This window comes from Staurois parvus, unplaced genomic scaffold (assembly GCF_062004578.1).
Source record: "Staurois parvus isolate SC_StPar_1 unplaced genomic scaffold, SC_StPar_1.0 ptg000887l, whole genome shotgun sequence".
NCBI classification, from domain to species: domain Eukaryota; kingdom Metazoa; phylum Chordata; class Amphibia; order Anura; family Ranidae; genus Staurois; species Staurois parvus.
This window is the reverse complement of record NW_028318683.1, coordinates 1,428,853-1,454,913: the sequence shown is the minus strand read 5'-3', so window position 1 is coordinate 1,454,913 and position 26,061 is coordinate 1,428,853. Positions and strand designations below refer to the sequence as shown.

The following is a 26,061-nucleotide window of genomic DNA, read 5'->3' as shown; positions in this document are numbered from 1 at the left end:
TTTGGTGGTGGATTCACATTGGTGTTGGTGGAAGAAAGAAGAAGAAGAAAAAAGCAATCATGTTTTGATTCATTACACATGGGACTGTTTAAATCCGTCTTTCTCAACTGGGGTGCCCAGGCACCGTGGGGTGTCTTGAGGTTTCTTCAGGGGTGTCTTGAGGTTTCTTCAGGGGTACCCAAGTGTGTAACACTGAAGAGCAGTCCTGCAAAATCTATTATTTCAGTGTATGCTAGATCAGCCTTTCTCAACCAGGGTGCCTAGAGGTTTCTTCAGGGGTGCCTTGGCAAAAATTGCCCAAAACTTGTATACAAGCCAGCGGGTGGAGCAAGCCTGCCTTTTAGTTACACAAAAACCACAGATTTTCATTACGGGCACACAGGCACCATTACGATTTTCTAGCCGCAGGCGTCCTGACAGCCAATAACATCAGTTGATAAGGAGGATGTCAGCTGCCTGCACAGCATCCTAGTTTAATCATCCCCTACCTCTCTCCATCAGTGCTGGGGTCACATTAGCTCAGTGATGGAGAAAAACTGAGGAAGAGGAGAAACATTGGGATACTAGGCAGTACCAGTGTGCAAAAGTGTATTTGCTTTGGAAGAATAAATCACCTTTAATGTTGGGGGTCCTACATGTGTGGATGTTGCTGCGTTATACAAAACTATTAGAATAGTTTTTCACATTTTAAAATGGGGTGCCTCGGGACTGTCCATAATTTTAAAGGGTGCCTCGGGACTGTCCATAATTTTAAAGGGTGCCTCGGGACTGTCCATAATTTTAAAGGGTGCCTCGGGACTGTCCATAATTTTAAAGGGTGCCTTGGGACTGTCTATAATTTTAAAAGGGTGCCTCGGGACTGTCCATAATTTTAAAAGAGTGTCTCGGGACTGTCCTTAATTTTAAAGGGTGCCTTGGGACTGTCCATAATTTTAAAGGGTGTCTCGAGACTATCCATATTTTAAAGGGTGTCTCGGGACTGTCCATAATTTTAAAGGGTGTCTCGGGACTGTCTATAATTTTAAAAGGGTGTCTCGGGACTGTTCTTTAATCTTAGAAGGGTGTCTCAGGACTGTCCTTAATTTTAAAAGGGTGTCTCGGGACTGTCCTTAATTTTAAAGGGTGTCTCGGGACTGTCCATAAGTTTAAAAGGGTGTCTCGGGACTGTCCTTTAATCTTAGAAGGGTGTCTCGGGACTGTCCATAATTTTAAAAGGGTGTCTCGGGACTGTCCATAATTTTAAAGGGTGTCTCGGGACTGTCCATAATTTTAAAGGGTGTCTCGGGACTGTCCATAATTTTAAAAGGGTGCCTCGGGACTGTCCATAATTTTAAAAGGGTGCCTCGGGACTGTCTATAATTTTAAAAGGGTGTCTCGGGACTGTCCATAATTTTAAAGGGTGCCTCGAGACTGTCCATAATTTTAAAAGGGTGCTTCGGGACTGTCCATAATTTTAAAAGGGTGCTTCGGGACTGTCCATAATTTTAAAAGGGTGCTTCGGGACTGTCCATAATTTTAAAAGGGTGTCTCGGGACTGTCCATAATTTTAAAAGGGTGTCTCGGGACTGTCCATAATTTTAAAGGGTGCCTTGACTGAAAAAAGTTGAGAAACATTGGTTTACATACTTATAAATCTGTTGAATGTACACTAATCTGTTCACATGTATTGGTTACGTATTTTTGGTACGATTGTGTTTTGCATGCTGGTTTTATTTTTATATTACTAGCAATATATCATTGCGCAGTGCTACCATTTTAATAATTTGTTGGTTTGGGTTCCAATGGGGTGGCATCAACGTTCCAATAATAATTCTTTGTTTTAAAAAAAAGTTTTTTATTTTTCTCACATTATTTTGATTTTTTTCACGTGGGAAGTAAATTTAAGGCGATGATGATTATTTATTATACAGGATTTATTTAGTGCCAACAGTTGTCGCAGCGCTTTACAACGTGAGGGCAGGCAGCACAATTCCAATACAATTTAATACAGGAGGAAACAGGGGGGTCTGCTCATTAAATGTGCATAAAAGTGGCCCAAAAGTGGGTCTGCTCATTAAAGCTTACAATGTTAAAGGGAGGGTCAATTGCTACAAAAGGTAATGACTGTGAGGGATGAGCGGATGGAGAAAATAAAGTAGTGATATTAGGTGGGGACAAGAAAGGCATGTCTGAAGAGATGGGTGTTCAGGCATCGTCTATATGTAAACCAAGTAGGAGACAATCAGACAGATCGGGGTAGGGAATTTCATAGGGTGGGAGAAACTCAGGAGAAATCCTGGAGGTAAGCATGAGAGGAGGTCACACGGGAACTAAAGAGCAGGAGGTTCCTTGGGAGGAATGCAGAGCGGTTTGGTTGGTATTTTGAGACCAGGTTAGTGATGGAGCCGGGGGCCGAGTTGTAGATGACTTCATAAGTTGATGTTAGTATTTTTAATTGAATTCAGTGAGTGAGTGGAGGCCAGTGGAGAGATTGGCAGAGAGGGGTAGCAGACACTGAGTGGCTGGTAAGGTGGATGAGTCTGACAGCCGTATTCATGATAGACTGAAGGGGGGATAGCCTACATCAAGGTAATCCATTGAAAAGTGAGTTGCAGTAGTCAAGGTTAGAGGTAACCAGGGAGTGGACTAGGGGCTTGGTGGTGTCATTGGTTTGGAAGGGGCGTATTTTGGAAATGTTGCGTAGGTTGAGGGGGAAGCTTTGGACGGTGATTGGATGTGGGGCTGAAAGGATAGTTCAGAGTCCAGAATAACACCTAGCACCCTGTTATGCGGGGACGGGTTGTTGTACCTTCAGTCTTGACAAAGAAGTCAAGGGAAGGGGCACATGGGGAGGAAATATTATGAGGTTGTTTTGGATAGTTTGAGGAAGTGGTGTCATATCAAGGGTGATATGTCCGTTAGAAGATTAGTGATGCGTGTGGAGACTGATGGGGGTTTATTTACTAAAGCTGGAGAGTCCAAAATCAGACTCCCTTCTGCATAGAAACCAATCAGCTTCCAGGTTTCATTGCCAAAGCTTCATTGAACAAGCTGAGGTTAGAAGCTGATTGGTTTCTATGCAGAAGGGAGTCTGATTTTGGACTCTCCAGCTTTAGTAAATAAACCCCATGGAGTCAACTGTGGGGTAGAGAGAGAGATTTGGGTGTAATCAGCATAGAAATGGTATTGGAGCCATGGGAGGCTATTAGCTGACCCAGGGAAGGGTGTAGATGGAGAATAGGAGAGGTCCAAGAACAGAACCTTGGGGGACCCCAACAGCGAAAGGAAGAGGAGAGAGAGATTATAATTGATGCTGAAGGCATTACATACTACATGCATAACCAAGAATGTGCTGTGGCGCAGTTCATATAAAAAACATTTCTTGAAAATGTGAACTAACTTTAACTATCCTAGCTGGACCCCACTACCCGTAGCCGCTGTGATGCACCGTGCTGGAGGTGTACCGGTCCATACACCATAATACATGGGCCCACAATGAGTGCCTCTTTCTTCTGGGACACCTTACTGGAAGAAGAAGCATCAGATGCACTTCTCACTGAGTAAAATTACCAGTCCAGGGTTGGTCTTTATCTGGCCATTTTGTAAGAGGGGAAAAAAAAAGGGCAGTTGAAAGGCGTAACACATGATTGTACTAGAAATGTACAGCTAAGTTAATAATACAATATAAAATATAACAATAATATAATGGCTGTGTGCCTCTAGGTTGTGTGCAGGTAGATCTGTTTAGAACGCTCTTTCCAGTCGCCTTGTTAGTGAAGATTGAGGTAGAGATTGGTGAAAGGCGTATTGTATAGTATGGCGGCATGGAGAACAATGGTTCATTGTGTGGTTACAGGTCCCCTGTCCTGTCAGGATGAGGTAGAGGCAGGGGGAATGTCACATAAGATGGATGCGCTATGCGATTTTCATTCATTTAACAGCAGTGGGAACTCCAGATTGTCGTTGTCTAGTGTGTGGACATGGTGGGGGTAGTTGCACACTACTGGGAGTCCATAGAAGTTATCGAACTGCTGTACAGCTAATCGCATCCACTTGTCAGGTTTGCACACCTTACTGCTGTAGTAGCTGGAAATACGTGTAAATCACATTTCTGCCGACATATACACTTGAGTACTGTCAGTGATACTTTTTTTATTTGCACTAACATACAATTTTGAGGACAAGCTTTCGGGGAATGTCCCCTTCTTCAGGTCTAAGCGATACTGCTTGGACCTTGAAGAAGGGGACATTCCCCGAAAGCTTGTCCTCAAAATTGTATGTTAGTGCAAATAAAAAAAAGTATCACGGACAGTACTGAATTGTTCCTGTCGCAAATGCACTAATACGGCTACAATCACCTGCCGACATATAACATACAATGGTGGCAGCAAAAGTTTGTGGCCTGGGCCTCTTCTGTTCTCCATCTTCACCTCCTCCATAGGTCAGTCGATAGCCCCCGTGACTTCTTCGCCTTTGCGTGCGAGCACGGAGGGAATGGAGGTGCTTTAATATTTTTTAATAATTATTTTTTTATTTTTACACTGTCACTTTAATTTTTTTTTTTTATCACTTTTATTGCTCACTGACTCTTTATGGAGAGATCTGGGGTCAGTAAGACCCCAAACCCCTCCTCTGCTCTTAAAAGCATTTGAGCACACCAAGATCAGTGTGTTCAAATGCTTTCCCTTTTTAACCTCTTCCCATCCAGGCTATGCAGATAAGTGGGTAAGTGGGAGCAGCGCCGATGTGGGTGGAAGTTTCTAAACGCGCCCCCCCCATCATCCACCACCTGTGCAACGGCACGATATGTCATTTCCTGCCATCATTATTTGCTACAGTGAGCTCTGTGATTGATCACAGAGATCACATGGTACAAGGCTGTGCAACGGCACGATATGTCATTTACTGGCATCATTATTTACTACCGTGAGCTCTGTGATTGATCACAGAGATCACATGGTACAAAGCCATTCACAGCAGCCTTGTACCATGTGATAAGCTGTGACCAATCGCAGCTCTCACAGTATTTCTTATTAACTGCAGGAAAGCAGCCAGAGAGAGTGAGAAATGATTTCTTTTACAGCCAGCATGGCTGCAAAAGCAATCGCAGTCAAAAAAAAATATTCTGATAACCCCCCACACGTAGTAGTGTCACTATGGTGACACTGTACCGCTAGGATAAATAAAATGTAAAGGAAAAACAACAAAAAACTTTTTTTACAAAAATTATATATTTTTTTCCTTTATACACTGATATGGGTTATTTTTTTTTTTTTTACCAAAAAAAGGTAATAGAATACATTTTGATCATTTTTGGTCTTTTTCATTTATATAGCAAAAAAATAAAAGAACAGTGGCAATCAAATACCACAAACAAAGCTCTTTTTGTCTATATATATATATATATATATATATAAAAAAAGATACAAATTTCATTTGGGTACAGTGTTGAATGCCCAATTAATTGGCATTCAAAGTGTGAGGGTGCTGAAAGCTGAAAATTGGCCTGGAATGGAAGGGGGTGAAAGTGTTCAGACTTGAAGTGGTTAAAAATGGTGCAGTTTACATCCAGGGGAACCGGAAGTGATGTATGCTTATCACTTCCTGTTTCCTGTATCATAGAGGTGGACAGAGTGGTTCTGGTCTTTGTCCGCCTCTATGATCAGCCAGTGGAAGCACTGGCTGGTCAATTGGGTGTCCTGGTAGGACAGGACAGCCAGTGGAAGGTAGCGGATAGGACACACGCACCCTCTTGCTGCTTGTAAAAGCAATCCAGCGGCTAGTTAGTCACTCGGATTGCTTTTACAAGAGAGTCAGCTGTTGGCTCTAATCCCTGTTGCTTACTAGGCACTTGCAACTGCATGTCCTGGGCATCAGATCCCTGAATGCTGCTGCCCGACTTTCCCATCTTATCAATGGTTCACTTTCTGACACCCCTTTCTGCCAATCCCTCCATTGGCTTCTGCTCATCCAACTAAAAAAATTCAGAATACTAAAGCCAACCTGCATAGCCATCCAGAACTCTGCCCACAGTTTTATCACCAACCTCATCTCAAAATACCAACTACACCATTCTCTTCGCTCCTCCCAAGACCTCCTGCTCTCTAACTTCCCTGCTATCTTCACTCATACTTGTCTCCAGGACTTTTCCTGAGCCTCTCCCATCCTGTGGAACTTCCTACCCCAATCTGTCTGGCTATTCTTGAAAACCCTTCTCTTCAGAGAGGCCTATCCCGCCTCTACCTAATAACCGAACTTCTCTATTAGCTCATCCCCCACAGTTATTACCTTTTTGTATCACTTGACCCTCCCTTTAGATTGTAAGCTCTAATGAGCAGGGCCCTCTGATTCCTCTTGTATTGTAACTGTAATGTCTGTCTTCATTTTGTAAAGCGCTGCGCAAACTGTTGGCGCTATATAAATCCTGTATAATAATATAATAATCCGCTATGAATTCTGCATTTATATCATAGTGTGTTTGATGATGTGAGGCCATCTGCCCAACTGCTGAAGTTCAACCTGAAACTGATCTTTCAACATGATAATGATCTTAAGCACACCAGCAAATACACCATGAAATGGCAAAAAAAAGTGTTATGGTCTGGCCTAGTTGAAGTCCTGATTTAAAACCCAGTGAAATGTTGTGGTGTTGGGGGTGGGACCAGGGGCGGACTGACCATTCAAGCACTCGGGCACTTCCCGAGGGCCCAGGGTCAATAGGGGGCCCCATGAAATGCCCCTGGTACCTTTTTTTATAGGCTTTTTGGGTGTGCTTTGAGTGTGGGCAAGGTCACAGGGGCCCCATGATCCCCTATTGCCCGGGGGCCCCATGAGTTGTCAGTCCGCCCCATGAGTTGCCAGTCCGCCCCTGGGTGGGACTACATTTGACAGTTCATGCAAGGAAACACCTTGTGACTGGAGGGATTTTGCATGGCAGAGTGGTCAAGACTTTCAGAGCCTGGTGGCCAGCTATGCAGAATGCCTACATGGAGTCATTTCTGTTCAGGAGTGTACTTGCTTTATCCATAGTATCCATTACATTACATGAATAAGTAATCAAAAGGGCAAATTTTCCTTTCTGTAGGCACTGCTTGAATAATGATCTAATATTTGCCTGTTGAGATTTGTTAAAGTCAGCAATTTCCATGGCATGTATGTACATTTCCACAGTCTGAGATGATTGTATTTGACTTGTTCCCTCTCTGTGGAAATTTAGCAATCCCTGTATAGTGTTGCTGTCAGGGCAGGAGCTGTGGAACGGACAGGCAGGCCTAAACAATGTAACGCACTGGCTGGCGACAACCACAACCCACAGACCAAAGTCCCCCAGGGCGCGGAGTCTAAGTCCCAGGCTGCCCTTCACCAGGGCCCCTGATGGTGGGGATGGACTTGACGCAGCCAGGAACCAGGTCGCGGCCCCCGAGACACCTCAGTTGCGGTGATGGCCGCTGCCAATGGCGTGTAGCTGGTGGAAAAGACAATAGAGTAGTCGGGCAGGCCGGGTTGACAACAACGGGACAAAACGGTACAGGACAGCAGATGAGAATCACGGGTCACGGGCCGAGTTCAGCAATGGAGGGTCAGATCAAAGGCGAACACAAAGAATGGTCAGGTCACAAGCCGAGTCAGATACAGGAGAGTCACGAGAGTCAGAACAGAGTTACAGCAACAGCAAGACACCAGTGCAAAGAGCATGTGCGGACCACAGGCTTATATGTAATCAGCCACACCCCTCTGGGGGATGGACCTCAGAGACCAGAAGGCATAAAAGATTCCCACCATGCTCTGCAGAAATCCAACATGGATGCCAGCACATGGAGAAACATAACCTCTGGGAAAAGGTAGGACCTTGACAGTTGCTTGGAAGCAATCATACCTGCCATTATAGTGGGAAAATATGGCTGCTGCTTTTAACATGTATTTCCAAGCTGTACGTAGAATCACATGTTTCTAAAGCATTAGTACACAGTGATAAGATCATTTACATAAGCTTCTCAAACTCCTTTGTGCAGCAAAGACCCAGAATGGAATGATAGATTTTCTTTAAACCGGCAGGTTGTGTATAGAGTTATTGTTCCATAGGTAAAAGTGGAACTAAACCCATTGATTTAAAAATAAGTTCACTTTTTAAAAAAAATAATAAATGCTCTTTTTTTTGAAGTTTAAAAATGTGCATTTATTATATATTTTTTTCTTATGAACCTGTAAAGTATTGCACCCACAATTAGCTGGTCATGGGTGCAATGTCTGGCTCCTGCAGGCTGTCAATATAGTTGTCTGCTCATACCTCCCGTATGGGCAGGGAGTTACTGAAGTTCAGGAAGATCAGCGCACTATGAGAGCGCTCACCAGCACCTTCCCAGTTCATGTTTCATTGAGAGTTAAAGGTGGTCAATCACGGTGGATGATGATACTTGTAGTTTGTTTATTCACAGAACTCTGTGAATGAATGGCGCCGCTGTGTGGTCAGATCCCCGCACAGCCATGCTGTTTTTTTTAATATTCTGCTTTGGGGGTGTTTTTCTGGAGGGGACAGGACAACTGCACTACATCAAAGGGACGATGGATGGGGCAATGTACCGTCAAATCTTGGGTGGGAACCTTCTTCCCTCAGCCAGGGCATTGAAAATGGGTCGTGGATGGGTGTTCCAGCATGACAATGACCCAAAACACACAGCCAAGGCAACAAAGGAGTGGCTCAAGAAGAAGCATATTAAGGTCCTGGAGTGGCCTCGCCAGTCTACAGACCTTCATCCGATTGAAAATCTGTGGAGGGAGCTAAAAGTTCAAGTTGCCAAACGTCAGCCACCAAACCTTAATGACTTGGAAAGGATCTGCCAAGAGGAGTGGGCCAAAATCCCTCCTGAGATGTGTGCAAACCTGGTGGCCAACTACAGGAAACGTCTGACCTCTGTGATTGCCAACAAGGGATTTGCCACCAACTACTAAGTCATGTTTTGTAAAGGGGATCAAATACTTATTTCCCTCATGAACATGCAAATCAGTCATCATTTGTTAGACGTGCATTTCTTTTGAATTTTTTTTGTTGCTATTCTGTCTCTCAGTGTTACAATACACCGAACATTCGATTTTTAGACCGATCATTTCTTTGTGAGTGAGCAAACATTCAAAATCAGCCGGGGATCAAATACTTATTTTCTTCACTGTAGTTTGCACCCCCTAACCATAACTTACAGTTGTTACATCCTTTGTCCTCTCAGCAATTTTCACAAATTCCCTCCCCACCCCACTCTACACAAATTCCAACCCCACTATGGACTTTGCTTGGTGTCCATGGCTCACTTATGTCTCTTCCTAGGACATGGTAGTCAGCTGGCTGAGATCTTCTACTTCCTGCCAGATCCACTCCAACACAGCCTGAGCACGCCAAGATTGGCTCTCGCCGCACACACTCCAATCTCCTGCCTCGATTGCTGATCCAGATCCGATTGCTGATGGGTGACAGCAGGAATGGAATGGTGTCTGGGCCTCCAAGGAGAGTGGAGAGAGGTCAGAGCCCGCACTCTTTTCTCATTGTCTGAGAACTGCTCTGGTGGAGGTGGAAGCCAGCAGTCAGACTCATCCTTCCATCCCCTGTGTTTGCCGTCCTGTCACTTCTCTCATTCTACCTGGAGCGGTGCTCAGGGACCGGCTGATGGAGAGGCGGTGGCTGGGAGCCGTGTGGTCTCGGAGAGCACCAACACCCCCGCACACAGCAGCTCGCAGTCTGGAGTGCTGGTATGTGAAGAAGAAGAAAAAAACTTTAGCTCTGTTTCGGGTAAGCAGCAGACCTAATTTTTTTTTGTTTTGTTTTTAGATGGTAAAACTAAATCAGCTGCCCAATGCCACTGCATGTCCGGGGCATCGGACAATAGGAATTGCTCACGCATGGTGTTAACAGTGAATGGGCTGACAAAAGTACAGGCGACAGGATGGAATTTCTAGTTGCCATAGCGACCTAGTGCCTGGGATTTGTCGAGCCTTGTCGAGATACATGTACAGGGGTTGGACAAAATCATGGAAACACCAGGTAAAAAGAACAAAATTGTTACCTAATATGGTGTTGGACCACCTTTGGCATCCAAGACTGCCTGAATTCTCCTAGGAATTGACAAATATAAGTCTTGGATGGTGGATATTGGATTCTGATACCACTCTTCATGCAGACATTGTGCCAGTTCACGCAAAGATGCTAGAGGCAGAAACCAGCCCGAACCTTGTTCTCCAAAATTGACCATAGTAGCTCTATGATATTGATGTCGGGCAACTGCAACACACAGCGAAGGTGTGAGACTTCGTCTACATGCTTGTCAAACCACGATTTGACAACACCAGCTGTGTGAACTGTAGCATTTATCATATTGGTACAATGGCACTGTCTTCGGGAAACCATGTCTACACAGTGACTCTAGTGATGATGGGGCTGGAGAATACCAAGGTATGGCTGCTCAAACCATGACTGTGCCACCACCATACTTTACCATTAGTAAAAATCAGTCCTGGTCGTAAGCTTGGGATGGTGTTTGCCACACATAAACACATGCGGTGGTTGGGAACAGTGTGAAGCTCCATTCATCGGACCATATTACAGTTTTCCAATGATCGATAGCCCACGATTTATGGCTGTTGCACCATTCTCTCCTATTCTGAGCATTAACATTGGTCACCAGTGGTTTGAGCTCTGAAGTCACTTTTGCAGCAGTTGTTTTCTTATTCCCGGTCACAATCCTGCCCAATGTTCTTTTTGTCTCTTTGACCATGTCGACCGCGTTTATACTTAGACGAGGTTTTCCTGCAAACTGTGTATGCCGTCATAATCTTTAATACTGGACCTCATGAGATGGCAAATAAATTGGAAACATCCGTCACAGGGGCGCCAGCTAAGAGGTACCAACAATTTGCCCTCTTTGAAGCTCAGTAAGCTCTGACATGACTCCGTAGTACTAGCAGCGCACGCAGTGAATGAAGAAAATGAGGCTTCCCCTGTTAGGTAGGTGTCTCATCACACAGTGGAAACAAAAGAATGTTACATCACTTCTGCTTTCAATGTTACATCACCTTCACACCTGAAAATATTGTATTGCTTCCATGTACTTGTCTAACGTGTGTATGTGTGTGTGTGTATATATATGTGTATATATATATATAATATATATGTGTGTATATATATATAATATATATGTGTGTATATATATATAATATATATGTGTGTATATATATATATAATATATATGTGTGTATATATATATATATAATATATGTGTGTGTGTGTGTGTGTGTGTATGTATGTATATATATATTATATATATGTGTGTATGTGTGTATATATAATATATATGTGTGTGTATATATATAATATATATGTGTGTGTGTATGTATGTATATATATATTATATATATGTTTGTGTGTGTGTGTGTGTGTGTATATATATATATAATATATATGTGTGTGTATATATATAATATATATGTGTGTGTGTGTGTGTGTGTGTGTGTATGTATGTATGTATGTATGTATGTATATATATTATATATATGTGTGTATGTGTATATATGTGTGTGTGTGTATATATATATATATATATAATATATATGTGTGTGTGTGTATATATATATTATATATATGTGTGTATGTGTATATATATGTGTGTGTGTGTGTGTGTATATATATATTATATATATGTGTGTGTGTGTATATATACAGCACAGTAGCTAAATGGTTAGCACTTCCGCCTGGCAGTACTCTGGTCGTTGGTTCGAATCCCAGCCACGGCTCCTCCTGCCTGGAGTGTGCATGTTCTCCCTGTGCCTGCGTGGGTTTCCTTCCACACTCCAAAGACATGCTGGTAGGTTAATTGGATCATGTCTACATTGGCCCTTGTAAATGAATGTTAGTTAGGGACCTTAGATTGTATGCCCCTTGAGGGTTAGGGACCGATGTGAATGTACAATATATATGTAAAGCGCGGCGTAAATTGACAGTGCTATATATGTAAATAAAGTATATAAGTGAAATAAAATAAATAATATATATATATATATATAAAATCTCCATACCTAGACTTATTCTTTCAAGAAAAAAAATCTGAAACATTTTGCAAAGAAGTGACTGAATGTTTACCTTCCAGGTGTCCTTGGCACTAGAGTGCTGCTTCATTCAGAAGAAATCCTTTGTTGCCTTTACAACCTGGAGATTTGCTGTAACCTGTGATCATGTAGTGAAATGACTAGAGGCAGGGGAGCATAGGATGCTGAGCCTTGTGTTTCTACAAAAGTCTGAGAGCCTTGTGCCTCCATAAACTGATGTGGCTGAGTAGGGTGGAGGTTGCTGTGGCCTTCTATTCCTCAGATGACTGACAGCTTGCTGTGATTTAGTTCTTATTTGTATTACAAATACCTGTAATAAAGTCATACTTAATAGCTTTTCTCCTTTTCTCAGCAGCTGCACCCGCTGGCTCAGTTAGTCTGTCACCGATGGATCCTCCTATACTTCCACTACTGCTCACCGCTGTCACCTACCTGTCCCTGGTCCTCGGTGAGTAATGCAGAGATTAGAAATCATTACTTTACCTTCTTTCACTAACCTGGCCCTGTCATTTGTTATGACAGCCAGCTGAGTGTCATAGGATGTCTGTCTGCACTTTTTTTTTTTTACTGTTTCCAAGTGGCCCTCCGTGTTATCCTATGTGTCCGTGCACACATAGACTTTTAGAGGTTTTTAGTAGCAGTAGCGTTTACCAGCAGGAAAAAAAAAATCAGGGCCAGTGCGTCCAGGAGGAGCAGCAGTGTTTTGGCAGAAAAAATGCTTGACGTAGCTAAACGCGTGTTAATGCTATGCATGTTTAGCGATTGATCGTTCGTTTCAGTGGCCATAATAATTTATTATTCTGGCCAATTAAAATGAATTAGTGCCCAAGCACTTGACGCTCGTAAATGCGTCTAAACACTTATAAAGGCGTTAGACACTTTTACAAGCGTCAGCGTTTTGTTTTTTTTTTCTGCATAAGCGCTGCTGCCAGGAGGAAGGCTTCTAAGAGAGTTGTTTTTAATATCCTGTGTGCATGAGGCCTTATTATCTGATTGGGTTCAGGTCTAAAGTGTTTTTTAAAGATACATTATTTAGGGCTCCTCTACTGATCCTTGTACCACTGCATAGTATAGTGACCTGGATGATGCATGGAAGATGGGGGTGCAGGTACAGTATGTCACTAGCTGTAACTAACTGCATGCTTCTGCACAGGTCCACACTGGATAAACAGGTCATGGCTAGGATGCGTAGAAAATAATTATTTTCTATATGCCCCATTTACACAGCAATGCCGGTGTGATATGTGATGCCGCGCATGTCTGCATTTTTATGCAGCGCATTTGGATCGCACTGAATGTCAAAGCACAGCAGGCAACACACTGCGCTACTATGCAAAGACGTGAGTGAAGTGTTATATCTCCACTCCTGCCATCTCACTTCAACTTTTCAGGCCTCGTTCACAGGGGGTGGATTCTGCTGCAATCAGCAGTAGATCCACTCATAAATCCACTGCTGAGCAGAGCAAATGACACATCTGTGACCACTCTGCAGTGCGGATACAGACAAAGCCCATTCTGCTCTATGTGCTGCCAGGTGTAAACAGACTCCGCTGTCCATTTACATCTGGCTGCCTGTGATGTGATCTGCCTAGATGGAAGGGGATGGATCCCCTTTCGTTTTTTGAGTGGACCAGATCAGACCCTGAGATAGGCGGGTGTAAAAGGGCGCAAGTCCATAGGAATGCATGTACCATCCAATCGGGTCCCCTTAAAAAACTAACAGGCAGACCCGATTGGATCAATAGTGAAGAAATGGCAAACCCAAATACTCCTGCGCTTAGGGATGGACTCCAAAAGAATGAAACCACATCATGAATTTCTTGGAATATGCACGCCTTGCTGCCCTCAAATGACCGGGGAAGTCTGTAACGGAACCGACCCCAACTGCACTTGGGTACTCTCGTTAGAATACCGCTTCCCCGTCCGAACACCGACAACAGACACCACAGCTGACCAAACAAGACTAGACAACACCAGTCTGTCTGAACATGGAACTCTTTATTTGAAACTCGAACTGGCTTTTTATACACTCAGGGGACAATCCCTCCTCCCTGCATAATGACACAGGGCGAGGCAATCTACACTTAGCAACAAGAGACATACAGATATTCAAACTTCACACCAGCATGCAGTCCCATCAGGAGGGAGGGCTGCTGGAGACACCCCTCACTAAGCTAATACAGATAAATAAACACATACATCCCATAATAGTTTGCTCCCAAGCAAGACACACAATAGAACAATGGGATGCAACCACATGGCATTAAACAATCAACAACCCCCCACCCCAATATTAGGACAGACACCCTGTACCCCTAACAGGCACAGGGTGACTTACACATAATAAGGATATGGGGAGTGGAGACGGGTCTCCCCACCTCTCCAAAGTGAGCTGGGTTCCATGGGCCCCCCACCCATAGTGACTCCTGTTACAAAGTCTAAGTTTACTGTGTAGAAAAAAACAGAGGGTGCATCAGCCTTGTGCTTTACCTTAAAAAAAAATGTTTATTGAATGACAAAAGTAAGTAATGTACTTACAAGATGACAATATTGTCAAAGATACATCATATAAGACCAGCTCGGTCTGATTCGCACGGCTTGTGTGTTCATAATGGGAACTCCAGCAGGCTGACGCGTTTCGAGGACTTGCCTCTTCCTCAGAGACCTGATTGGATCACCTGTGTGAAAGGGGCCTAACTCTTGGCCTTGGCTATGATTGCCACACCACCTGTAGTTCTACTGAGTCCTGTAGACCTCCTGAATTCCTAGAGACAACAGGAGGTCGATCATCATGGTTCCCAGGCATATCATGGCATTTGTTCAAGCATTGATGAGATGAACAACCTCAGGTACATCGTATAAGAACAGCTCGGTCCGATCTGCACTGCTCGTGCGTCTGTAATGGGAACTCCAGCAGGCTGACGCAATTTGAGGACTTGCCTCTTCCTCAGAGACCTGATTGGATCACTTGTGTGAAAGGGGCCTAACTCTTGGCCTTGGCTATCATCGCCACACCACCTGTAGTTCTACAGAGTCCTGTAGACCTCCTGTATTCTTAGAGACAACAGGAGGTCGATCATCATGGTTCCCATGGCATTTGTTCAAGCAGTGATGAGATGAATAATATCAGCCCGGTCACACCACACTCTTTGATTGACAGCAATCTATCAGCAGTAAACTCAGAAATGTAGTTCTGAGACAGCACTGCATGTCCAAACATGAGGACCTGCAAAGTGCTGTTCAAACCCACCCACATAGGAATGCTGGAGCAAGAGAGGAAGAGGTGGCCGTGGTCACGACTGCTGCTTTCTTTGTAGTTTTTTAGGTATTTGGACAATTATTTTGGATAAAGAAGGAAGTGGGGAGCTGTGCAGAGAAGGTAATGTAAGCAGGCTGTGGCTTGTGGAATTAATTCTAGAAATGGGCTTTAATCTGTTGCCATTGGCCGTATGCATATATGTGACAGCGTGGCAGTGAGCTTTAACACCATGCCGCCATATGTATGCGCAAAACTGATGTAGCTATTTTGTTACTGGGCTCTATCGCATGGCCCCAGCACAGTGACCAAGCTGTCACCAACAGCTCCCGGTCACTATTTTATTGTGAGCAAAAACAATACCAATAAAAGGTATACCCATCTGTCTAGCAGGATATGACTCCAGTCTTCGCTCTCTTGTGTTCCTGGGCGTGTCGGATCCTATGCCCCCCCGTGCACAGTGATTTCAGCTGTGAGATGCCCAGTAAATTCTTCCAGAACCTTCCACGTCCCAACAGTTATAGAAAAAAAATGTTTATACTCACGATAAAATTATGGGAATTAAAAATATATTGAAATGCTGAAGGGCTCTGGATGAGGTTCGCTGTCACTATTGGGTTGATGGAGGTTCTGGAGGGGACTAGGAGACTCTGCAGCAGATCTGGTGGCTGTATAGGGAATGAGGTTTCTGGAGGGGGCTGGGGTCTCCCCAGGTGGCTGGGGACCTTGCAAGGGTACTGTGAGAAACCGGAGGACACTGCGGAGGGGGGGCCGCATTGCGGTAGTGGGCCACAACCTCGTGGTTGAGAACTGACCTTGACCTAGACTGTACAGTAGTGAGGTAGCGGTTGGTAGGCATACCCATAGTACCCATAGTGCTCAGTGGTTGACCAGCAATAACGACACACCCAGAAGTGCTGGATGCCAACAGCGGCTGTAGCGCCTGAAAACAACAAACACAGGAGTTGCCACCACCTGGACATGTAAGTATAACAGGTAATCGTGTACAGAAACCAGAGCTGATTGCAATGACTTTGTCTTGTCTCTCCTCCTGGTGGTTTCTGTATAATAGAGGGTTTGAAGAGTAATTTGTACATGAGTCATTTCAGGGGAGGAGGACTGTAACCCTTTTTTTGCCTGTGTGTGTAGGAGTTTTATTAAAACAGTTGTGTAATCTCCAAATGTGGGTGTTGCATATATTTGGCTTCATCAGCTCGTGACGACCTCTGGATTTTATTATGCTTTAAAGTGAACCTGACCTGGCCTGAAAAGTTTCTAGCAGTAAAACAGTGCTGAAGTGCTGCAACTTGTGATATCCTTCATATTGGTCCCTATGGAGCCCCTTAGTGCACACACAGTGTTCATTAGAAGCTGCAGAAAGTCAGATAGAGCCCTCCTCATTTCCAGGCTGGAGGACATCCAGCATTATCCAGCCCCTTCCTTCTCAGCTTTACTGTTCCTGGCCCATTCCTTTCATTGATTGAATTTCAGTTCTTTCAATCATGGAGGCTCAGCATCACATGTGGGTGTCACATAGGCTAGTCAGCATGCAAAGGCAGCCTTCCTAGGAATGCCCAGTCCTCCAGATTGACATTCACCCATCAAGTGGCCATATTTGGGGAATGGTATGCCCCTTTCATTCACTGGATTTCAGCTCTTTCAGTCATGGAGGCTCAGCATCACATGTGCGTGTTACATAGGACAGTCTGCATGCAAAGGCAACCTGCCTAGGAATGCCCAGTCCTCCAGATTGACATTCACCCATCAAGTGGCCATACTTGGGGAATGGTATGCCCCTTTCATTCACTGGATTTCAGCTCTTTCAGTCATGGAGGCTCAGGGTCACATGTGGGTGTTACATAGGCTAGTCAGCATGCAAAGGCAGCCTTTCTAGGAATGCCCAGTTCTCCAGATTGACATTCACCCATCAAGTGGCCATATTTGGGGAATGGTATGCCCCTTTCATTCACTGGATTTCAGTTCTTTCAATCATGGAGGCTCAGCATCACATGTGGGTGTTACATAGGCTGGTCAGCATGCAACGGCAGCCTTCCTAGGAATGCCCAGTCCTCCAGATTGACATTCACCCATCAAGTGGCCATACTTGGGGAATGGTATGCCCCTTTCATTCACTGGATTTCAGCTCTTTCAGTCATGGAGGCTCAGCATCACATGTGGGTGTTACATAGGTTAGTCTGCATGCAAAGGCAACCTGCCTAGGAATGCCCAGTCCTCCAGGTTGACATTCACCCTTCAAGTGGCCGTATTTGGGCAATGGTGTGTCCCCTTCATTCACTGGATTTCAGTTCTTTCAGTCATGGAGGCTGAGCATTGCATGTCATCTAGAGCAACCTGCTTAGATGTTCACACCTCCAGACCATCAAAGCAATTTGATATTTGCATAACTCCTCTCAAGATTCAGCACACTGCTTGTATCAAGGCTGAGGGCTCTTGAGAAGAGTTCTGAGGCAAGGTGCTGTGATGTTTTCAGGAAGCTATGTTTAGCACCCTGCTGGCTCCTTCCACCAGCCATGAACTTCCTGCATTGCATAACGAAGCACTGAGCCCTAGTAATGTCAAAGGCTCTGAAATAAATAATGTAATGAAAATGGAAATGTTGTATCTAAAAATGTCATTGGCTCAAGTAGATCGGGGAGGCAGGGATGTCAAGATATAAGCAGATAAAACTTCAGCTTTTAAAAAGTCTTAGTCCAGGTTTGTTTTTACTGACCTATAGTGATACAGGAACTGCTGGAAAGCATGATGATAAAGGAGGAAATGCTGTTTTTGTTTGTTCTGATGATGAATTCCTGAATAATTTGGAAGTGTCCTATTTGGTAACCTGTCATCAGAGTAACACTGGACTACAATATAATAGAGCTAGCTGCCTGGAGGATGTATTGATCCATTTACCGCAGTGTTCTCTGAGTCACTGTCATTGTGAGGTATGCAGATCAGGAGCTCTGAGTTTCATGATTTGCATGCTTGTTCCTGTCACTGTCTCAGCCCAGAAACCAACAATAGAGAGTCTGAATGATTTCATAGGGTCACCAATGGCAGCCGCCATGTTCTCTGCACCGTGATAGAAAGGCAACAGTAACTCAAATAACCACTTGTTACAACCAAGATATGCGGAATACTATCTCAGAACACACAGCATGTTGAACCTTGAAGCAGATGTGCTACAGAAGCAGAAGACCACACTGGGTGCCACTCCTGTCAACTAATAACCGGAAACGGAGGCTACAATTCATACAAGCTCACCAAAATTGGACAAATGAAGATTGGAAAAATGTTGCCTGGTCTGATAAGTCTCATTTTCAGCTGTGACATTCACATGGTAGGGTCAGATTTTGGAGTAAGCAACCTGAAAACATGGATCCATCCTGACTTGTATCAATGGTTCAGTCTGGTGGTGGTGGTGTAATGGTGTGGGGGAGATTTTCTTGGCACACTTTGAGCCTTTTAGTACCGAGTGAGCATTTTTTAAACGCCACGGCCTACCTGAGCATTGTTGCTGACCATGTCCATCCCTTTATGAGTACAGTGTCCCCATCTTCTGATGGCTCCTTCCAGCAGGACAATGCACCATGTCACAAAGCTCAAATCATCTCATACTGGTTTCCTGAACATGACAATGAGTTCACTGTACTCCAATGACTTCCACAGTCACCGGATCTCAATCCAATAGAGCACCTTTGGGATGTGGTGGAACGGGAACAAATCCGCAGCAACTGCGTGATGCTATCCTGTCAATATAGACCAAAATCTTTGAGGAATGTTTCCAACACCTTGCTGAATCTATGCCACAAAGAATGAAGGAAGATCTGAAGGCAAAGGGGGGTCCAACCTGGTAACTAGCATGATGTACCTAATAAAGTGGTCAGTGAGTGTATATTTCCATCACACCACAGATCCTCAGAGTCGCATCCACAATTTAATAAACTGTAAGTTCACCTAAGGAAAAGGTGAACGAACAACCTACACCCCCCAATACACCCCCCATCCCAGTCCCCACTGTACCTAACTCTGTAGGTGTTGAGCTGCCGGTGTCCATGTAGCCGATTGTAGTGGTAGTAAACCACAGCACAAAAACAAAAAGATTAGGCCCTGGGCAGTTTAAGTCATAATGTGGTAGACTTGCCTGAAAATGAAGCCTTCCAGTGGCACGCTGTCACCGCGGTAGGCGCCTCTATCTTCACCCTGTCTGCCTTCTGAGTTCACGGGATTTGGCGGTATGCATGGGTGAGCCACGACGACATCGCTCTCGTGCATGTGTGTGGGAGTCACTCTTTACGGCACAGGTCTCTGAAGGAATGGCACAGATATGCCGTTCCATCTGAGGTTATGCGCCGTGACGTCACCAGCTGCTGCCAGAGTAAATGTCTCCCAAACGGTGCACGTCAAGGAGATCTTTACGGTACATATAAGTAAGCCTTATTATAGGCTTACCTATAGGTAAAATTCAACCAAGAGAGTTTACTCCCACTTGAAATACCCACTTTTCTTCCCTTGGCCTTGTGACGGTGTGTGGCGTCAGACCCCGCCCTTCTCACCAACTCGTGACTGAAGGACCAGCCGATCTCGCACCCTGCTGTCACTTGCGTAACAATGCCACTCTCAGCTGCGCCCTGCACAAAGATTTTCCAGCTCGCGGGACCACAATCTATGTGCCAGCACCCTGAGAGCGATTGTTACTGGGTCAGGTTAATTACGCAATTAACCCTTCGCAGTGCCACCACCAACTTTTTACAGAGGAGGAAACTCACAAATTTTAGCAGTAACACTATGATATTAATATAAGCGTCTGTAATACACACTGTCACCGCAGACAGATGTATTCAGAGGATTATTACATACAGTAGCACTCTTCAGAGACAGGGATTCTTTAGTTTGCATTAAAAGCTTTAGAGACAGTTCAACACTTTTCAGAAAATAGGATTTATTACTAAAATGGTCAAAATGGTGCAATTAAAATATTTACAGAAAAAGATGTAACAAAGATCTAAAGAGAGCAATAAAACAACAGAGAAATAAAAGAAAGAAGTTCAGAAGGCAGAATACTTGCAAAAGTCCTTGGTTTGAGAAGAGTCCAATCGTCCGAACAAAAGGCTGCTTTGGCTCTCAAGTCTCTTAGGTGGTTCATGATCGATGTTAAAAGGAGAGCGCCTTCTTCTCCAGGCTGTCAGTCTTTTTCTATCATTTCAAAGGGGTATCTCCTGAGAACAAATGGCCAATCATCCCATTTAGGGATGGGTGTTAGGTGTGGTAACCAAGGTTATGACCAAATCCCTTACAGTTCGTACTACGGTTACTAACCTTCAATAGGTACAGGTAGCATCCTAGCAACTGTCAGATTAATATTTATTATTATTATATTCCAAACGCAAAGATATCAAACATAGCGTATCCTTGCCAATCCGGATAAAAAAATTTGCTTTCTATTCTCTTGTAGGCGCTAAATAGGGATGTAAGGTGTCATGTGACTCGTATTAAAATGACCTATCCATATATATACTTCATATCAATGTGCCCAGTTCCTGCTGACGTTTATGAATTTGCATGAAAAATGACCCGTGTGGAATGTACGTTTTATGGCACACTCTGCTCTAATGGCCTAACAGGTCATGACTGACTGAGTTGTTATTTTCCGATCGGGCAGAAGAAAGTGGTTTTCAAGCAGACCCCCTGGAACCAGACTAATTAGTGGTTTACAGCCATGGAGTTTATCTAGCTGTGTTTTAGAGAAGAGGCACAGGAGAGACAATATGGCTGCGACCTAACAAGATGGCTTGTCATGTACAGCGTCCATGCCTCTATTGCGCACAATCTTCACAGGCCTGTACCTTTTTAAGTGGTTCTAAACGTCATACATGAAATCTGACCAAACACATCCCTCTATAGTGTTTACTTGTCTCAGTTAGGAACACTAAGTGTCATTTCTGTCTGCTGTTTTGTTCTTCTATCAGCATGAGTCACTTCTGACAAGTTTAGCTGACACCAAGAGAAAAAAGGTGACAGGGGGGAGCTCCAGTACACAGCCTGTGATTGACAGCCTCAGCTCTGTTCCTGTGTGAAGGGAGTGCGTACTTTCTCTGCTGTCAGCTCTCTTCACTGAGCTCTACAGAGTGTAACTTCATCTTTCTGCCCCCTGCTTTCTGACAGCTCAAACAAACTCAAAAAAAGTGTACATTGAATAGCTATAGTGAAGAGAAAACTGCAGAATAACAGGTACAACTTATTTAGGATTTGTTTCATCTCTCTATCATCTGAGGCTGGTCACTTTTATTGTACCCTTCTGCGACCTAATACTTTACCAAAGATCACATGGTCTGTGCCTGCTGGCAGCACTGCAGGTGTTTTACATTATTAGAGACTGCAGATAATCTGTTGTTTGCAGCAAGCCAGGTTTTGTCTGATATATTTGCAGTGAGGGAGGAGGTTAAGAAAGGCACAGCGAGGAATCAGATTATGTGTTTGTAATGAGCCAACATGGCTGTTCCTGCAGTGCATATATCTCTACAAACTATACACCGTGTGTGCTAATGTATTAACCCCCTCCTAATCCTCTTATATTGAACTGTATTGTTGCTGTATTGTCTCCCGTTATATTGTAAAGCGCTGAGCAAACTGTTGGCGCCATATAAATCCTGTATAATAATAATAATATATAAATCCTGTATAATAATAATAATAATATATAAATCCTGTATAATAATAATAATAATATATAAATCCTGTATAATAATAATAATATATAAATCCTGTATAATAATAATATATAAATCCTGTATAATAATAATAATATATAAATCCTGTATAATAATAATAATAATAATATATAAATCCTGTATAATAATAATAATAATATATAAATCCTGTATTATAATAATATATAAATCCTGTATAATAATAATAATATATAAATCCTGTATTATAATAATAATATATAAATCCTGTATAATAATAATAATATATAAATCCTGTATAATAATAATAATATATATATCCTGTATAATAATATATAAATCCTGTATAATATTAATAATATATAAATCCTGTATAATAATAATATATATAAATCCTGTATAATAATAATAATATATGAATCCTGTATAATAAAATATAAATCCTGTATAATAATAATATATAAATCCTGTATAATAATAACATATAAATCCTGTATAATAATAATAATATTATATAAATCCTGTATAATAATAATAATAATAATATATACATCCTGTATAATAATAATATATAAATCCTGTATAATAATAATAATATATGAATCCTGTATAATAATAATACATAAATCCAATATTATAATAATAATAATATATGAATCCTGTATAATAATAAATATAAATCCAATATAATAATAATAATAATATATAAATCCTGTATAATAATATATAAATCCTGTATAATAATAATATTAACCTCTTGCTGCCCATGTAACGCATATATGCGGCAGCAAAGAGGGTGGACTGCAGTGCCCACACTCTGCACATATTCATCCACAGGTGTCTGAAGTTTCTGTGCTGAAAGTACACTCCCTGCATGCTACCAGCACAGTGATGGAGCTGTCATAGACAGGTCCCAGCCTCTAGTAATGATAGGAAGCTAATAGAACTGGGTCCCAGTCATGTGATGCCTATGGCAGCCAATTACTGTGATCCGACCGTCCTTCCCGCCCGCTGGGAATAAACACTTGGGTAAAGAAATGCCAAGGCTGGACAGGCAGGGTTTAAATGAGTTGCTTCTGAGAGGAATATTATCATCATCATTTGTATTAGTACAGGTATGTATATGGTGCCGATAATTTGCACATCATTTTGCATACTGTAAATTCCCATCAGTCCTTGCCTTCAAGGAGCTTACAATCTAAGGTGGGGGTCTCCAAACTTTCTAAACAAAGTGCCGGTGTACTGTCCTTCAGACTTTAGGGGGGCCGGAGTGGCCAGTGGGAGTAGAAAATAATGACATAGTGCTTGTAGTCAGTGGGAGATGGGGAAGAGGAGAAATGGTGTCCAGTCATTGGTATTAGTTGGAGGAACAGTGCCTCATCATTGGTGTCAGTGGGAGGAATAGGGCCACATCATTGGTGTCAGTGGGAAGAATAGGGCCTCATCATTGGTGTCAGTGGGAGGAATAGTGCCACATCATTGGTATCAGTGAGAGGAATAGTGCCCCATAATTGGTGTCAGTGGGAGGAATAGTGCCCCATCATTGGTATCAGTGGGAGGAATAGTGCCCCATCATTGGTGTCAGTAGGAGGAATAGTGCCCCATCATTGGTATCAGTGGGAGGAATAGTGCCCCATCATTGGTATCAGTGGGAGGAATAGTGCCCCATCATTGGTATCAGTGGGAGGAATAGTGCCCCATCATTGGTATCAGTGGGAGGAATAGTGCCCCATCATTGGTGTCAGTGGGAGGAATAGTGCCCCATCATTGGTATCAGTGGGAGGAATAGTGCCCCATCATTGGTGTCAGTGGGAGGAATAGTGTCCCATCATTGGTGTCAGTGGGAGGAATAGTGCCCCATCATTGGTGTCAGGGGGAGGAATAGTGCCCCATCATTGGTGTCAGGGGGAGGAATAGTGCCCCATCATTGGTATCAGTGGGAGGAATAGTGCCCCATCATTGGTGTCAGTGGGAGGAATAGTGCCCCATCATTGGTATCAGTGGGAGGAATAGTGCCCCATCATTGGTGTCAGTGGGAGGAATAGTGCTCCATCATTGGTATCAGTGGGAGGAATAGTGTCCCATCATTGGTGTCAAGGGGAGGAATAGTGCCTCATCATTAGTATCAGTGGGAGGAATAGTGCCCCATCATTGGTATCAGTGGGAGGAATAGTGCCCCATCATTGGTGTCAGTGGGAGGAATAGTGCTCCATCATTGGTATCAGTGGGAGGAAAAGTGTCCCATCATTGGTGTCAGGGGGAGGAATAGTGCCCCATCATTGGTGTCAAGGGGAGGAATAGTGCCTCATCATTGGTATCAGTGGGAGGAATAGTGCCCCATAATTGGTGTCAGTGGGAGGAATAGTGCCCCATCATTGGTATCAGTGGGAGGAATAGTGCCCCATCATTGGTGTCAGTAGGAGGAATAGTGCCCCATCATTGGTATCAGTGGGAGGAATAGTGCCCCATCATTGGTATCAGTGGGAGGAATAGTGCCCCATCATTGGTGTCAGTGGGAGGAATAGTGCCCCATCATTGGTATCAGTGGGAGGAATAGTGCCCCATCATTGGTGTCAGTGGGAGGAATAGTGCCCCATCATTGGTGTCAGTGGGAGGAATAGTGCCCCATCATTGGTGTCAGGGGGAGGAATAGTGCCCCATCATTGGTATCAGTGGGAGGAATAGTGCCCCATCATTGGTGTCAGTGGGAGGAATAGTGCCCCATCATTGGTGTCAGTGGGAGGAATAGTGCCCCATCATTGGTATCAGTGGGAGGAATAGTGCCCCATCATTGGTGTCAGTGGGAGGAATAGTGCTCCATCATTGGTATCAGTGGGAGGAATAGTGTCCCATCATTGGTGTCAAGGGGAGGAATAGTGCCTCATCATTGGTATCAGTGGGAGAATAGTGCCCCATCATTGGTATCAGTGGGAGGAATAGTGCCCCATCATTGGTGTCAGTGGGAGGAATAGTGCTCCATCATTGGTATCAGTGGGAGGAAAAGTGTCCCATCATTGGTGTCAGGGGGAGGAATAGTGCCCCATCATTGGTGTCAAGGGGAGGAATAGTGCCTCATCATTGGTATCAGTGGGAGGAATAGTGCCCCATCATTGGTATCAGTGGGAGGAATAGTGCCCCATAATTGGTGTCAGTGGGAGGAATAGTGCCCCATCATTGGTATCAGTGGGAGGAATAGTGCCCCATCATTGGTGTCAGTAGGAGGAATAGTGCCCCATCATTGGTATCAGTGGGAGGAATAGTGCCCCATCATTGGTATCAGTGGGAGGAATAGTGCCCCATCATTGGTGTCAGTGGGAGGAATAGTGCCCCATCATTGGTATCAGTGGGAGGAATAGTGCCCCATCATTGGTGTCAGTGGGAGGAATAGTGCCCCATCATTGGTGTCAGTGGGAGGAATAGTGCCCCATCATTGGTGTCAGGGGGAGGAATAGTGCCCCATCATTGGTGTCAGGGGGAGGAATAGTGCCCCATCATTGGTATCAGTGGGAGGAATAGTGCCCCATCATTGGTGTCAGTGGGAGGAATAGTGCCCCATCATTGGTATCAGTGGGAGGAATAGTGCCCCATCATTGGTGTCAGTGGGAGGAATAGTGCTCCATCATTGGTATCAGTGGGAGGAATAGTGTCCCATCATTGGTGTCAAGGGGAGGAATAGTGCCTCATCATTGGTATCAGTGGGAGGAATAGTGCCCCATCATTGGTATCAGTGGGAGGAATAGTGCCCCATCATTGGTGTCAGTGGGAGGAATAGTGCTCCATCATTGGTATCAGTGGGAGGAAAAGTGTCCCATCATTGGTGTCAGGGGGAGGAATAGTGCCCCATCATTGGTGTCAAGGGGAGGAATAGTGCCTCATCATTGGTATCAGTGGGAGGAATAGTGCCCCATCATTGGTATCAGTGGGAGGAATAGTGCCCCATCATCGGTGTCAGTGGGAGGAATAGTGCCCCATCATCGGTGTCAGTGGGAGGAATAGTGCCCCATCATCGGTGTCAGTGGGAGGAATAGTGCCGTATCAGTGGGAGGAATA

At 43.9% G+C, this 26,061-nt stretch overlaps 1 protein-coding gene across 2 annotated transcripts in view; it reads left to right on the top strand.

The window, feature by feature from the left end:
- CRB3 (crumbs cell polarity complex component 3) overlaps positions 1–26,061 on the top strand; it is an 81,626-nt gene that overhangs the window by 9,149 nt on the left and 46,416 nt on the right. Inside the window, exon 2 of one of the 2 annotated variants that reach the window (XM_089656134.1) lies at positions 12,422–12,514. In XM_089656134.1, coding sequence (XP_089512260.1) covers positions 12,454–12,514 — 61 coding nt within the window. In that variant the 5' untranslated portion in view covers positions 12,422–12,453. Of the gene's footprint in view, positions 1–12,418; positions 12,515–26,061 lie in introns of both variants that reach the window. The other variant, XM_089656133.1, reaches the window with a different exon arrangement.